General features: G+C 39.8%; 1 protein-coding gene across 11 annotated transcripts in view; it reads left to right on the forward strand.

The window, feature by feature from the left end:
- The window catches only part of ABLIM2 (actin binding LIM protein family member 2), a 260365-nt gene that overhangs the window by 49826 nt on the left and 194110 nt on the right, over positions 1–16429 (forward strand). For all 11 annotated transcript variants that reach the window (XM_019553313.1, XM_019553314.1, XM_019553317.1 and 8 more), the window contains exon 2: positions 12910–13053. In XM_019553313.1, the coding sequence (XP_019408858.1) occupies positions 12910–13053 (144 nt within the window). The remainder of the gene's footprint in view (positions 1–12909; positions 13054–16429) is intronic.

Genomic DNA, 16429 nt, shown 5'->3' on the forward strand with positions numbered 1-16429 from the left:
CCCGTGGTCCAGTCATGGGTGGAGTCCCACCAGGTCTCCGTTATCCCAATGACATCATGTTGAAGCATAAAAAATGTTGCAAAGGTGTTCTAAAGAGCCACAATACTTTCTTTTAAAATAAAAGAGTTTAATGTGTTGGATTCCCAAATGCTATACAGGTTAGACATTTCAGGGAGCTGTGCTGAACAGATGGCCCAGACATAGACCTCTGAATAAATGCTGGCATTCAGCACTAAGTCTTACTGCCCCCTAAGGAGCTGGGACCGTAAACAGAATGCAGTTGTCAATAACCTGTTTCATGGTATTTCTTTTTAAGTAACACTGCATGGAAGAGGCAGGTAAGTATCCAGAGCAGAACAGCAGTCACCCTGCTCCAATGCCAAATGAACACACCCTTTAATAACAATCTGTAAGAATTTCCTAGAAAAGATGTTCATCATTATAAAGCAGAGGAAACATCTGCATGGTTGACTGCATTAATGTCTTTCTGTTGCATGAAAGATGCCAGAGACAGAGGACAGCTCTTTCTCAGTGAGGGCTTTGTTAAATAGAACCACTGCCTTTGACGAATGTCTATTTTAAGAACATCTTTGGAACATAGGAGGCTGTTCTGCACAAGATTTAATTTCACAGGAATGAAGCAGTTCTTAAAAAAAACAAGCAAGTGTGTTTCATAAGTCACAATAAATAAACCTGTGTACAGTTTGGGAAATGGGTGACGTGTGACTGTGATATTGCATCTGCATTCACTGTCCTTTCCAGTTCATTGCTCCTCTAGTGTACAACAGGCAGTAGTTAGACTTACAGTCTCATGGAGTCCTAGGCTTTTTGGGACCCCATCTCATTAATGATGTATTGAAATCTTCAATATGACCTAACTCCTTTTCTGCAGTGCAGCATGATGCGAAGTACAAGCTGCTTCCTGTTGATGAAGCTTTGTGGCGATAACTCAATGCTTCTCTGATATCAGGACATGTAATTTAAGAGGTCTGACTAGTTTATATCACAGATTTCCCTTCCTTTTTTTCCCCTAGAGACTAGAGTTGGTCAGTTTTTTCAGGTGAAACTATTTTTAGCAAAACTAGGGTTTTCAACGACATTTTTGTAAACTGTTCAGGAAAAAAATATTTTTTATTTGGCAAGAGCAGTTTTTCAGTTTTATCCATAACACAAATCTGTTTTATTAAGAAATACTGTTGTATTGCCTCATGTCCCCTTTCTGCACTGTGAACCAGGTTCCTCTGCCAAACTGCATATTTGTAATGCCTCATAGTGAGAAACCCCTGCTATGCTTGATGCACTATCCTGGCAGCTGGGCTGGCCTCTTCTCTCTGCTCCCTAGCTGGAGCTTTGGCAGAGACAGCAGGCACACTAGTGTCTCCTTGGCTTTCCCCTGCTTCCCCCACCTCCCTGCTCAAGCAAAGATTCCTCCCCTCCCCTAGCACGGACCATAACTAGCATGTGGCATGCTAGCTAATGCTGAGAAAAAGGCAGACAGGGCAGTGTCCACTTAGGGCTTCTTGGAGCTAAAAGAAGAGCTTGAACTAATGAGAGGTTTTTGTTGTCTTGTTGGGCTGATAAACACTGTGTTACTCTCTGTGCAACTCCCTGCTGTGTAAGTAAATGCTGTGTAACTCCCTGCTGGCTCCATCTCTGGTCAGGAGCAGCGAGGTCCTAATCAGAGTATCTTGCTGGGGCCTGGTCACACTTCCCCTCATCTCAGTATTGTGGAAAGGAAGGGTGGGCTGCTCTAGCACCCCTGGCTTCTAGCTTGACCCAACTGCAGGCATATACCTGCATTTCTTCAGTCCAGAGGGGATGTCTTTGTGGTTACAAACTGGTTCAGCCCAGCCAGGGTAGGCTGTCCTGTAAATATTGAATCAATTCAGGCACAGACTCTTTGAATGTCTGTCCCTAGCATCAGAAATAGAACAGTTTTATATTAATACATTTCAGTATGTTATCAGTATTTTTGCAACAGCATCACATTGTTGGCACATTCAGTTTGTGGTCTACTATAACTTCCTAGGTCTCTTTCTCTATTGCCATAGCCAGTCACTGCTCATTTTGTGTTCATGTGTTTGATTGTTCCATCCAAAGTGTAGTACTTTCATTTGTCTGTATTGAATGAGATCCAGTTCATTTCTGATTATTTTCTCCAGTTTATCAGTATCCTTTTGAATTCTAATCCTGTCCTCCAAAATGCCTGCTACCAACCCAGCAAATTTACTGTGTGCATTTAATTTTATCCTCCAAGTTATTAATCAGGATACTTAATGGTACCAGTTAGATCACCAGTTAGACATCAATTTGCTGATGACAACCTGCTGATGAGAGTGCACCCACTTTACAGTAATTTAATCTAGACTGTATTCTTCTCTTATTTTTGGGAATATGTAACAAGGTTTTTGATAGTATCTTCTGTAAGAAAGTCAAGATATATCATACTCACTATTCTCTTTCCTCCCAAAAGCCTACTACCTTGTCACTGAATGAAATTCAGGCTGGTTAAACATGACTTTCTCCTGATAAATCAATTCTGACAATTCCTTTTAACATAAACTTGTAGGGGCTTAGAAATCAATTCCTTGATGGTATGTTTCATACTCTTTCCAGCTATTGAGATTACACTGACCAGTCCATAACTCACTGGGTCCTCCTTCCTTTTTTTGTAGGGTTGGGTTTTTTTGGTTAAAGGTAAGCATTATGTTTGTACTTTCCAGTCGTGTCTGGGACCTCATTTGACCTTCATGAGTTCTTAATGAGATCTCCAGTGGATCTGCAATTACCTCAGCCAATTCCTTGAGTGTTCTAGGCTGATTTAACATCTCAGTAAAATAGATCATTCCAGTTCCTCCAAGAACAGAGTCCTCCTTTACCAGGTGGGCAGACATAGTGTTTTGGGGTGGCGCAAAATTGAGAAAAGTTGCATGTGGAAGGTTGGATACTGCAAGCTGAGGGCCATCAGTTAATGTGGGTTTTGTTTGGTTGGTTGGTGGTTTTGGGGGTTTTTTTGGTTTTAAGGTGGTTCTGATTTACTCAGAAGTTTGAAAACGACAGTGGGGCTTTGTCTTTCTGTTGGATTACAGATGGTGTTTATATTGTTTTGTGTGTGTGTATGTGTGTGTGGTATGGAATAAGTACATATAAAGCTCTAGTGACACAGAGAAAAGTATGGATGAATATACATTGGGACTGCTATTTACAGTCATTGTGCAAAAATTTCCACTGACTTAAGTTGGGCCTTTCAGATCTGCGGAGAGTGCACGATCGTATCAGGCAGGACAGAATGTTAAGAAGGTTTGTGCAAAATCACCTATTACTCAATCTTGCATGAGTTTTAAAGAAAAATGTAAATGGAGCTTAGAAAGGACTGTGAGTGAGTTTTGTGAAACTGTTTTGAAAAGTTATAATAACCAAACCTGGCAGCAGATGTATTTACTAATGTGCAGTCAATATACTCGATAACAACAACAAAAAACAATTGGGTAACAAAGATTACCAAAACTCTCTCTAAGGTTGCTCTCTCAAGACTGCTCTGCCTACATACTAGGTTCTCACTGTCTCTCTCTTTCCCTCTCTTCAGAAGATGCATTGATGGGCTAATGTTTTAAAATATTTACGACATATGCCCCCAACCACAGACTTGCCCTCTCTGCTCCTCCTGACTTTCCATTGTGCACTCCTTACCTGCATTTGAGGATTAGACACCAAAGTCTCTGGACCTTACATATTATATACTTAAGGAATTAAATGCTAAGTCTTGAAAAAGGAAAGTAGAAAAAAATACTTTAGCCCAGTATTTTAATTAAGGCACTACACTTCCATTTAGAGTTTATCAGATTAAAAATCACTAAATGCAGGAAAAGAAAAAGCTACTGTTTCTAAAACAGTAATAAGAGCTATTGGGTGGAGAGACTGACAAGCTACTTTGCTGGTCTTAATTTAACACAACCACCAAAAAAATCCTCTTCTTAGTATATTATGCAAAAATCTTATGTAGAAAGCTACATGTATTAACATTTGGAGTATCAAATACTTGAGAAAATACAGACATAAATATTAGCCATTAAAAAAAAGAGTTCTGAAAAAAAAAGTACCAAAAAACATTAAATGGGAAAGCTTATTATGATTCAGTAGACCAAACTTCCTTTCATAGTTAATTTTTTGAACTACTGGCTTATTTAAGCAGTCATAACAACATCAACAGGTTTATATTTTAGTTGTAGTTATTGTCTTACCTTAATACAGTATCACTGCAAAAACTTTAAAACTGATCTGAAAATTGCTTTCAGAAAAGAACTTGCCAATGGTTAATGGAGTGCTGAAAGGGCCAAGGAAGAATAAGACAAGTTATATAATTAGTTGCAATTTTTACAGTACCTTTTCCCATGTAGTTATTTTCCTAATCTATGCACAGGTGGAAAGGTGTGTTGAGCCATGCTACATGATGATTAATTGTCTTCATCACTCCATCTTTAGATTAAAATATTATAAATATATCTTACGTATATATCTTAAACTAATCCATGTGCCATAGCAAGTTTTGAATACAACATTTCACATAATACATTGGAATTTCACTTTGTATAAACAACGAAATGGGTGTAATTTCTGTTTGAAATCACCAGATGGCAGCAAATTTTTAATTAATTCAATATTTTGTTAGTCTAAACAGTGCCCATTCTGTAATCATTATGTACTTCCTCCTCTTCATTCAGTCAATAGACATTTCTCTGCACAAAACCCAAGTTAAAAATGTGTTTAGAATTTCTACTTGTTGGTATAGTGCAGGTGCTAATAGGCCTTATAATATCCTTTCACAACTGAAAATGAAGCTAAAGAAGTCAAAACTTGAATGCACAGAACCATTTTTAAGCACAGTAAAATTTAAACTTAAATACACTGAATTCAAACTGAATTAAATTTAAACTTACATTTATCTTCATTGCTACAGATCTTGAAAGTCCACTATATTACAAAATCCACAGAAATACTTTTGTCTTCAAATTCACATTGCCATGGAAAAACAAAGTTTACAGCTGTAGTCCTAAATTTATCTTTGAACATTTTAAACATGGGGTTTTTTTTCAAAAAATAAACCTAGACTCTTAAAGCTTGGTCATACAAATCTTCACTCTGTTAGTAATTCTTTCATGAGTATTTGTATAAGTGAAAGTTTGAAGGCTTGGTCTTTTAGGACACTATACACATGATGGACCTCTGTTCCGACACATACTAATTAGCACATGTCAGATCAGACTTGATGAATTGAGTCTGCTGTGAGTCTCTTAGAGTGTGCTAATTAGTCCACTCAGGCACTCTCTGTGTCACTTGTATTCGGTGTCCCCACATTCAAAATGGTGGCAGGGGCACTTTAACTAAAGCTCATTCAGTGTGCCCCCACCAACATTCTGAAGTATGGGATGCTGAATACACATGACGCTGCAGGCGTTTTAATTAGAGCAGCTCTCAGATCACCCCCTTTAATTAAAGCAGCCACTCAGAGCACATTTGTAGATGCCCTTAGCATTTAGAAATGGAAAACACTTGTTATCTCAGCTGGCCCATCTCTCCTCCAATGGAAATTCTTTTGAAATATTTCCAGTATAAATAAGTAAATTATGGCATACTTAATATGGGAACAGTGTAGCTATTCAGGTGCATATTTCATAATCAGTGCCATGCATCAGGCATTGATAAACATTTTGATATTTACCTCTGGGAGGACAAAAGAGCATCCTTGTTTTGTTCTCCTCTGTTCTACAAAGGTTAATTGTATCTGAGAGTCAGAAGAAAATGCCTAGATGCTTTCTTTAGCATGAAATCTGATTTGCAAGTTTGCCTGGTACTTTACATAAGAATAAATAACTGCAGTATCTTTAGTTAAATTATGACATATTAACATAGCAACAATGTAGCTGTTCAGCTGCAAATTCCAATACTGGTAATATCTGACCTGCTAGAAATTTTTCCAGTATTTTGATTAGCAAACATTTTCTTGTATGTGCATGACTCTGCATTATTATACAGGACTTTCAGTACTTGTGCTGTGAACTTTCACCTTAAAGATGTTGCATTTCAGTAGTGATCCCTACATTTTATTGATCCCTGCATAATTTGTATTCCTTTGCAAAAATGAATAAATCTGCAAAAATATAAGCATGCTCATCACTCAGGGTGCTGTCAGATGCAGGGGGAAAAAACTGCGCTTTACTGGAAGCAGCAGTGTATTATTTTGACCCAACCCGGCAGCGTCTGTATAGACTGGGTGCTTCAGCAGGGCTTTTTAGCACTTTTAGCTAAAGCTATTTCAATCAGCTATTAGATAAAAACACCAAAAAAGCCCCACTAAAGTGCTTGATCTATATAGATACTGAGAAAGCCAGGTGCAACTAATACACTGCCTCTTCTGGGCTTGCTCTGGGCTCAGCGTGGGAGTACACCAAGTTTAAGGTAAAGCACTGTTTTGTTTGGTTTTTCCCCGCATCTGTAGGCAGCCTCAGACACTTGTGTCTTCAGGATCAGTCCTTGTATTCACAAAGCATTGTGGAATACCTAAGAATGGGTCTTATTGTATAAGATATTGTATATTTTTCTAATTGGTGTAACAATATTAATACTTGTATAAAAACTGCCATGCCAGTTTTTTTATGATTAAATAAGAAGTCCAACACAGCAACATTATTATATATGACATTTAATCTTCACAAAAGTTAGGGAATACAAGATCATGGTTCCCACTGAAGGTTAGGTCATATACATTTTTTGTTTAACTTTTTTAAATCAATCATTCAGACTGACAAACATATGTCGTTTGAGTGTTAGAGTGATGTTGTAGCCATGATGGTCCAAGAATTATGCCACAGGCAAGAATTTTTGCGGGTAATATCTTTTATTGAACGAGTTTCATAGTCATGGGCAAGCTAGACAAGGTTTTGAGTACAAGACATTCTTCATCAGGTTTGAGGAGGGAATGATTGTTAAGAATGCTGGTAGAGCTGTGAAGTTGGAAGGAGCGATTCTCAAGGCTACCAGACAAACGACTGGCAGAAGAACAGCAACTTGATTCCTTGGGAGATCAAGACCTATCAAAAGGGAGGAGGAGGGTCATTATTATCTGTAGCGTGTCAGAAAAAATTCAGGAATAAGGTAAATAATAGCATGTCATAAAAGTTGATATTGGTATTCAGCCCTTGGTTCCTAGTGTTCAGCCTGCTTATGAGTTTTTGTTCCCAAGGTTGTCTTTTAAAGGTATTGAGGTAGATTCCCATTGAGCACAAGGGCCGTGAGTTCAGAAAGGGAGTAGTTTTTCTGTCAAAAATGTCCTTCTACTGAGATGTGCGTCTGTCCTTGTAACGGCCCGTAGCCCGAACTAGAGAGACATAGGTACTTGGGCTCTCCATCCTTTTTTTCCCCCTTTCACTTCCCCCCCCCTTGCCCTCTTCTAGGTTCTGCCAGGTCATCCTATCCCTTTGGGATGTCCCTATGGCTCCCCAAGGTGTAGTCCATCCCCTGCCCTTTTTGTCCTCGTGCTCTCAGTCTCCCTCTACCTCTGCCCCTTCCCCAACGCATTATTTGGTCATTGCCCACTAGAAAGCTGAGGATTTTGAAACAAAACGGCTGCCAGGATCAAGTGGAGTCAGCCCCTCATGTCCCAGGAGTGGAGGCAGACGAGTCAGATGACCTGCATCACCCTTTATAAACTCAGGCCTCAGGCCAGAGAGTCAGTCTGGTAGTAGGAGTCCCAGGGGAAGGAGCTCTCTGCAGAGGAACTGAACTTGGAGCTAGGGAGAAATGGCTCCAGACGACAGCTGGGTGGAGAAGGCTGGCACCATCACGTTAAGAGCCAGATAAGTTCTGGAACTTGTTTATTCTTTTGGTTTTGGTTTGGAGAGTGCTGCCCCAAGGCCAGACAAACCCAAGGCAGATCATTTTTCTTTCTTTTGAGTCAAGTTGACACCCAGGATTGTGGGTGATCCTTGACCCTGTGGTCTGAGGCTATAGGGAAGATGGAGACCATGGGAAAGAAGTGCTTGTGTTGTACCCCAGACCTCTTATGCAATTGGGAAGACAGAAGACAAGAGACTAGGCGGTTAGCTCTGGGCCCAGTAAGAAGCCAGCCAGGACTGAAAGGTATTAAATGTGGCAGGCCAACTGGCCTGTGATGCACCCACTGCATCTAAAGCTGCTGGCCCTGAAGGGTGGGCTCTGAGTCAGTAGGTACAGCTAGAGCATAATTGGGCCAAGGCCAGGAGGGCCCCAGCCCAGACACAGACCTAAAGTCCAAGAGTCTTCTGCCTATGAGAGGCCTTTCCCTATGTACTACTTACATCAAGTCATGGCAGGTAAGAGTACAGACAAGGAAGGAAGAGCCAGAAGGAATGAGAGGTGCCTGTACACGTGTGGGGTAACTGCTCCAATGCACTGTAATTACAGTGTTTTGGAGCAGACTTGATTAATCTAGTCTGCTGGAGCTTGCTAATTAGCAGGCTGTAGCAACCTCTGCATCTCATGTATCAGGATCCCTGTGCTTCAAAATGGCAGTGGGGGCACTTTAACTAAAGTCCATGGAACAAGCTTTAGTTAAAGTGCCCCCAACACCATTTTGAAGTGTGGGGATGCTGATACATGAGATGCTGTGGGCTCTTTTATTTAGAGCAGCTCTTGAAGCCACTCCAATTAAAGCACCAACCCCCCACCCTCCAGAGTACATGTAAAAAAACTCAAGGAGTCTAGTGGGAAGAAGTCCTGAAAGGTGGGTTTACCATGCCAACACCCTGGGTGGTGGATAGTCCTTTATTTTTTCTGAGACTACATTCTGGTGTGTAGTTTGCTGTCTGGTTTCAGCCATGTAGTTATCATGAAGATTTTGGGTACATTGGGTCAGATAGATCACGTTTTAGGAAAAGCATGTGGAGGATGTGTGGATTCTGATGGGTTCATTGTGGGGAATGCTGATTGTAATAGCAGTGGAGATGGGTTAATACATTATGTGTCTACTGTTAAAGCAAGAGTGTGTCCCATTTGATGTCATTTGAGCAGCAGGGACTTCATTTCTGATGATGAGTTGGGCAAGGTTAGGGACTTGTTTGAAAGCAGGAGATGCAGGGCTGGGAATGGTTCTCCCAAGGTCTGATCTTTGTGGAGTATAGGCTGTAGTTTTGATGATTCTTCTAATTGATTCCAGTGTAGCTTGGTAGGGAGGTTTCTTAAATTTTCTATTGTATCAAATTACTGTTGGGTATTTGGGTAGCTTTTTCAGAGATGCAGTCTATTTCTCTACTGGATTGTCCTTGTTATATAAAGGGAGATTTTAGGCTTCCCCAGTAAGTATCACAAGTGTTCTCCTTAGAGAAGAACTGGTATCTGTGGGCCTGATCGTAGATTACAACTTTTTGGTTAACTTGGAATGATTGCTGGTCTTGTGGACACAAGCATGGTGGCCCATTACCTTTTTACACATGGTAGATGGTAGGGTGCAGTCCCAGATGTGGATCATGGTGTTAGACAGCTGACTTTACTGTAGGAATATTCCAGTGGCTGCTTGAGTGAGGCATTCTCTTAATAAAGGTAAAGATGACTTATAGCCAGTATATTTGAGGGTAGTGTGCATAGGATGCTCATGTAAAGCAAGTGCTTAAGATATGTGTTTGTGCTTTGCCAATAGTGTCAAAGTATCTATGTCTAAGTTAACTGTGGCTAGGGTTAAAGGTTCATATCAGCTACCTCAAGTTCTTTTCTTTTCATTTCACTTACTTGTATGTCATATTTGCCAAATATCTGGCCAGATATATGGCATGTATGCAGGGAGTTAGAATTACAGTATCTTTTTTTACATTCAACATTAGTCTATATATGGCATTTTGCTGAGTTATGAATGTGTAAAGTATGATAAGAGCTCGTTAGATTCTGTGAGACTTCGGTACAGAGAAATTCAATCTCTTTGCCACTTTTTACTTACTTGTAAGTTATATTTACTAAATATCTGGTAGGATATTTGCCAAATATCCTTTACTTTTCTTAGTACTTTTCTTATCTTTTACTTTTCTTAGATGTCAGGAACAAAAGGACCTTTTCCACCTGGTTCCTTTTTCTTCATGTGTTTCTCTCTTGTCCTCCATGTGTAGGACTTATGATGGCAAAGGAGAGGGGTTAGGGGGCAGGATTTTTGATCCCAATGTGGTGATCAGGGGTGGGGAAACTGTCAAGGGGTGGGGCTACCTATGTGGCCCCCAGTGGCTCACCAAATCTTAGGCAGCCCTCCCCCCAAAATAAATGCCCACCCCTGATCTAGTCTTTATTTCTTTAGCATGTCAATGACAATGTTGTGGGAGATGGTGTTAAAATCTTGCTAAAAGCCAGGTATGTCACATCCATGAAAACAGGCCCTGGCAGCAGGCCTGGCCTCTGCCAGTCTCCTGCTTCCATGCAACACAGAACAGCTGCTGCCTGAACAAGGACTTGAACCCTGGACCCTCGCATCAAAAGTCTAATATGTTACAAAATGAGCTACCTGGGCTCCAAAATCAGAATAGTGTTTCAGTGAGATTCATACTCTTGACCCCTGGTTTAAAGAGCTAGGGCGCTAACCTCTGAACTTTGGAGCACTAGAGTAGCCTTCATAATCTCTCTTTGAATAATATCTTTAGCTGGTGGTTAGAGTAGATGATTCTTGAGACCTGTTCCACCCGTATCATTTTACCTGTGCCCTTGCTTTCAAGAAGTCTTGGAAAACATCCCACAGATGTGCCTGTAGCTAGGCTGATTGTGTGAATTGCTTGTGTCTGTACTGTAAGATGAATATTAGTAGAGCTTTATGGCCCTGATACATTAAATGGAACCTTTAATAAGTGTAGAATCAGTCTTTTGTAGAGATATAGTATTCCGATAAAAGAACACACACACATAATGTGAATGCATGAATAATGCATAATGTGAATGCACATAATATGTGTGTATGTGTATGTATGCTTTTATCTAGATAACATTGTATAGGTAAGTTGTGCCCTGGATGTGAATTAGTAAGGATAGAATTCATGTGTAATGCATATGGTTTTTAACTGGATAATATCTGCAGAGTAGAGGTGACTGTTCACCTGTTGCTCAAGCTTTTCAACTTAATATGATTTTTTAAAATAACTGGGATCCTTGGAAACCAAAGTCTTACTGATTGTTTTCTGATTTTAAAGTGAGACTTGGGCTACCAAGTGCCTCATTCCTTTCTGAATTTGAGACTTCGGGCACATTGATGCCAACTTCCTACCAAGACTGGTACCATCACTGAGAAGCAAGCCCATCCCACTTAGCCTGCTTGTTAGGTAGAACAGACACTTTGAGCATTCATTAGCTGTTGCACAACTCTCAACTGCTTCTGAGACAGAGCTTCAGGTTTACTCTGGGGCACACTTAAGGAACTCTTAAGCTAGTGGTGTTCACAGTTTGGCCTAACAGGCCAAGTGAATGGTGCTGAACTATGGGCTGCCCCTGAATAATGAGATCACACTCCGGGGTCCCCACATTGCCTTTGCTTGGCTGGGATTGGGATCCAGGGCACTGCCCTGACTCAGCCTGGCCAGGATTGAGTGCCAGGGTGCTGTGCTGCCACTGCCTGGCCCCTTGCACTGGGTCAGCCCTCTCACTGTCCTGCATGTCAGATCTAGTGTGCAGGCCCATGGGACTCCCCACAGATCTGTGAGCAGCTCCGTGAGCTGGATGACGCAGCACTGAGTGAGTGGGCCAAAGGCCCTGTCTTAAGCCATCTATTCTGTTTGTGCTCAGAGTAGTGGTGAAAGGCCAAGCTGAATTGTCAGTGGCAGTCCCTACTCTTGCAGGGACATAGTATAGACATGCTTGTCTGCTTCTAATGCACATGGGCACTTTTGAAGATATTACCTGTAGACTTTATTGCAGCCAATTTGCCATATGTGGCTATTATTATCCAAGTGGGTTTGTAATAAAAACATTTAAAAAAAAACAACCTGTCCTAAATGGTACTTGGAATCGGAAGCACTAAGCACTTCACAAAATCATGTTCTGGCTGAGCAGAGCAGGTCCTTGTGTCTTATCTGATAACCTCACTGACTATACCATTTTCTGGCTATTGATATCACAGAGCCATGCAGCTTTGGGAAAGCTGGCTGAATTCTGTTGTGCCTCACATTTCACCACATTACTACTTGACTCCTTGTCATGAGTGACAAGGAAAAAGACAGATCGCATTGTGATTTTTCACATCCCTTCAATCTGACTTTAAAAACTATCTGAAGTAATCATAGACTTGTAAAGTTGAGAGCATCTGCTCTGGGTGTGAGGATAGAATTGTGTCCACATTATTTTTATAGTCATTTTTCTCTAGCTACTGTATTAATATACTGTAATTGAATCATTTGAAATGAATCCCTGTCTTGGTGTTTCAACATGCATAGAGGGAAATGCATGATGACTTAGCAAAGTTCTATGTAAGTGTACCACGACACTGAAGTATTGTTATAGCACTTAATGGCTCTAAGTTACCAAAAATGTCTGGACTTCCTGCCATGTACAATACATAAATGTGGGACTTGATTAAGCAGAGGGCTAGGTGGGGTCAAAAACCTATTGACTGCTCTTCAGGTTCTCAGATTTTATATGAAAAAGCTTCTAGTTCTTATTTTGCAAAAACAAAACAAAACCCATACCTAATATGGAGATGTCTATTTGAGTTTGTGGTGCATCTAAAAAATACATTACTGAGGGTAATCTCACTAGATAGTGAAAGGAATTTGGCCTGTATGTCATATGCATCACGTTTTGCTGCAAATGCCAATTTTTACTATTTGTTGCTATAATAGAACACTTTTATCTAGTTTCTCCACCAGATGTTAGGAAGGTACCTCATATTCTTATGTATCTTGTGTTTTCTTACAGTTTCTCAACCACAGGCTGTTCATAGCCAGCTGGAAAAGCCATCAAGTACTGCAATTCTCTGCAATAACTGTGGGAACCCATGTAAAGGAGAAGTGTTGAGAGTTCAGAACAAATATTTTCATATAAAATGCTTTGTTTGTAAAGGTAAGTGTTTTTTATTATTGCTGTTTATTATATATGGTATGGCATCCAGGCTCGAGAATGTGGCCCCATTGTAGCACAGCTATGTAGTCTTATGCTGCAAAAAGGTTGCGGTTCTAAGACCATGAACCTAGAATAAATTTCATTTGAGTGTGAAAGGTTATTACAGAAACATGGCTTAAAGAGGGATAGGCTGCAAAAGAAGATTATGGAACATAGAATCTAGTGTGAAAACCAAAGTTAAAAAAAGGGAAAGTAACTTGCATAGATTGGTTTTGTGATGAATTTGTAGGATAATTTGAAAGTGTTGATGTTCCAATTTGCTTTAAATGTGGAAATGAATGAAACATTATTTACTATTTAGCAGGCCACATGTCTAGTTGTTATTTTTGGGGGTAATTTACTGGAATTTTATTCCCAGACACTATATAGCATTGTTTGTAAGGCAGAGTCCTGCGGGGTTCAGCTGAGGTTTAGAGATCACTGTGCTAAGCAGTGCACAAATATAATAAGAAACAGTTCCTGTCCTGGAGAGCTTACACTCCAAATGGAGAAAGAAGAGAGGGGAAAAGAGATGAAGTAAGGAGTCATGTATGTAACTGATTTCCTGACTTTAGTGTTCTGTCTTTTAGACCATACATGCTGCTTGCCTAGTCTTTAATTCTAGTCAGTATACAGATGAGCACATTTCAAGCTAACAATACTGCTTTCTCTGCCAACTACAGTTACATTTGTATCAGTCATATGGAACAATGCTTACAGCATTTAATATTCAATACCTAGATTAATCAGGGCTGTCCAACTGGCATGAGGGTTTAACTCTCAGGCCCTGGGATCCTGATCTGGGTCCCACTTCCTCCACCCACTTCTGCTTCCTGACCTCACCTGTGGGGTTAGGGCAGAGCAGTGCAGCCCACAAGGTCCAGCAAGCCCAGGGAACCCCACATGGCATGGGAGCACCCATGTGGTACAACACAGTGGCAGGTCTATGCTGTGTTGTCATGCCATGCAATACATCATGCAGCCAGGGGGACCTGTGATCCTAAGCCATTCAGAAGTTGGACAGCCCTGAGCTATGTATACTGACTGCATTAATTACTTTATTAAAGTTGATACTGGATCAGTTTGTGTAAAGTTACAGGCAAAGATAAGTAGGCATAATACCCCTACTCAGTTGTCTAAATGTTTAGTCATGTTCATACTAAATATTTTTTATTAGAAATAAAGGACAGCTCGTATGGCATGTAAAGTGGATGGAAATGTATGTGTAATTTTCCGAATTGCTTTGAGGCGGTGTTAATTAAATACGTTCACAATACGTATAGCAAATTTCACTCCTAAAGTACCTTTAGTCATTGAAGAGCTGAAAAAAGGAATATGTATTTGTTCAAAATGAAATTCTGTCATGTTTCATAAAACCACAGTATTTTTATGCTTTATATATCTGATAATATCTAAGGATATGGGTACACTTAAGAATTGCATCAACATTCCTTGACATTGATATAAGCTGTTTGCGTGCAACTGTTACAACTGCATCATTCCTTCTGTAAGGAACCCCACCTTGTTAAGCTAACTTGTATCACTACAGGCTCCTGCAGATGTAGAAGCAACACATTGTATCAGCTGCTTCACACTCCTAAACATGATCTTTCCCTGTCCCTTTAAAGTGGTTAAAATGTATCTTTGTCTTGCTGTTGATTTTCACAACTGCAATCCCAGCAGAAGGTACCAGACGGAAACAGAAAAATTGTCCTTCTTCCATTTCTCCACTGCATGAGATTTTTCCATGTAAGCATGATTTTGGTGCCCTTCCAAAAGCCTCTTCCTCTGCATCAGTCCTCTGTATAGCTGGAGGGAATCTGTCCTCCCAGGGGGACCTTTGTCTTCCCATACTTCAAAACCCTTCTCAGGCAAGGTGGTTTTGTGGTCTATGCAGGTTTCCTTTCAGTGAGGAAATTCCACAAAGACATTCTATTGTGCTGCTGACATTAATCTGAAATCAGAAGAAAACATCTAATGATACTATAGAGTGTCATTGGAGTCATTTGGGTACTGAATACCATTTAGAAGACTTGTTTCAATAAAAATAATTTCTAATGAATTCTAATTCAAAGCTGAGATACAAGCTGCAGGGTCATCTTTTTAATTTAGGTTTGTACAAAATTGAGCCTACTAAAGGAGGAATTCTTTCATGAATGAAGTCAGTAATTTTTCCATTAATTTCAATGGAAGCAGGTTAAGTCCCTTGATTCCCCTTTTTATTACTTTCTGGAGTGATTTGTAATTGTATGTCTGTCTTTACTTTATAAACATCTATTTTAAGAGATGGATTCAGAATACGGTACTTGTACCTTAGAAGACTGAAGTGGTAAAATGACCATGCCAACTCGCCTCCAAAAGAACTCACTCGTCGCTTCTTAAGGAATGAAATGAACTACAACTTCTGAGCTTTCTACTAAACTACAAAGATATAGGATGTGGGTGTTTGTACAACTCCATTTAGTGAAAGCAATTCTGGTGTTACATTTAGGTTGGAGTTTTTCTTTGTAGTGGCTTTTTCTCATTTTAAGCAATCGCACACTTGTTTAATTAGAGTAAACATAGAATGCTTTGCACACAAATGTAATTTTTTTGTTCATAAATGAAATTTTACAAGTAAAGATTCTGGCATGAAAACAGATATTTTGAAAAAGACTAGCCTGAAGTGTTCTGGCTTTCTGTTTGGAATCTGAGAGGAAGAAATAGAGAAAAATGTCCAAAAAAGAGGAAGAAAAAAATTCTCTCTAAAACTTTCAAATATTTTTTCCTGGCTATATGTCAGTTTCATCTTCCTGTCAGTTGGGAAAGGCAGAGAGTCAATATTACTGTGGGTCAGAGTCAATTGACAGTTGTCATCTTCCCATTGTGAGACTTTTAGGGAATCTAGCTTTGTGCTGAATGGATTTCCTCAATTCTTATTCAGTCACTACTTGGAAAAAACTCCAGTGTAAATCAGGTTTTATAGAAGTGCAGTTGTAACAGGATTTGAAATTAATGTCTTTGAATATCATGCAGCCATGTTGTTCATTAGGCTACATAGCCTTTAATAAGACAGATTTGGAAATGCTCTCTCACATTTCATTAAAGGAGTAAAAATATGAAAGAGGAAGGGGAAAAGTAATAAAATATTGAACAGTGGGGGCATAAAATTCAAATGAAGTATGTTCTCCAGTTCATTCTAAGGGCATCTGTCAGAACAGGTTTCATACAATGTGTGATGTTACAGAAATTCTGGGCTTTATTCTGATCTCCCTGAGATAAGTATGAATAGGCAATCTCAATGAGACAATAAAAGTATACAAATACAGAACTGAAACAGACCTCAAGCAGAAGAGAT

This window comes from Crocodylus porosus, unplaced genomic scaffold (genome assembly GCF_001723895.1).
Source record: "Crocodylus porosus isolate Cpor-Errol unplaced genomic scaffold, CroPor_comp1, whole genome shotgun sequence".
Lineage (NCBI taxonomy): Eukaryota > Metazoa > Chordata > Crocodylia > Crocodylidae > Crocodylus > Crocodylus porosus.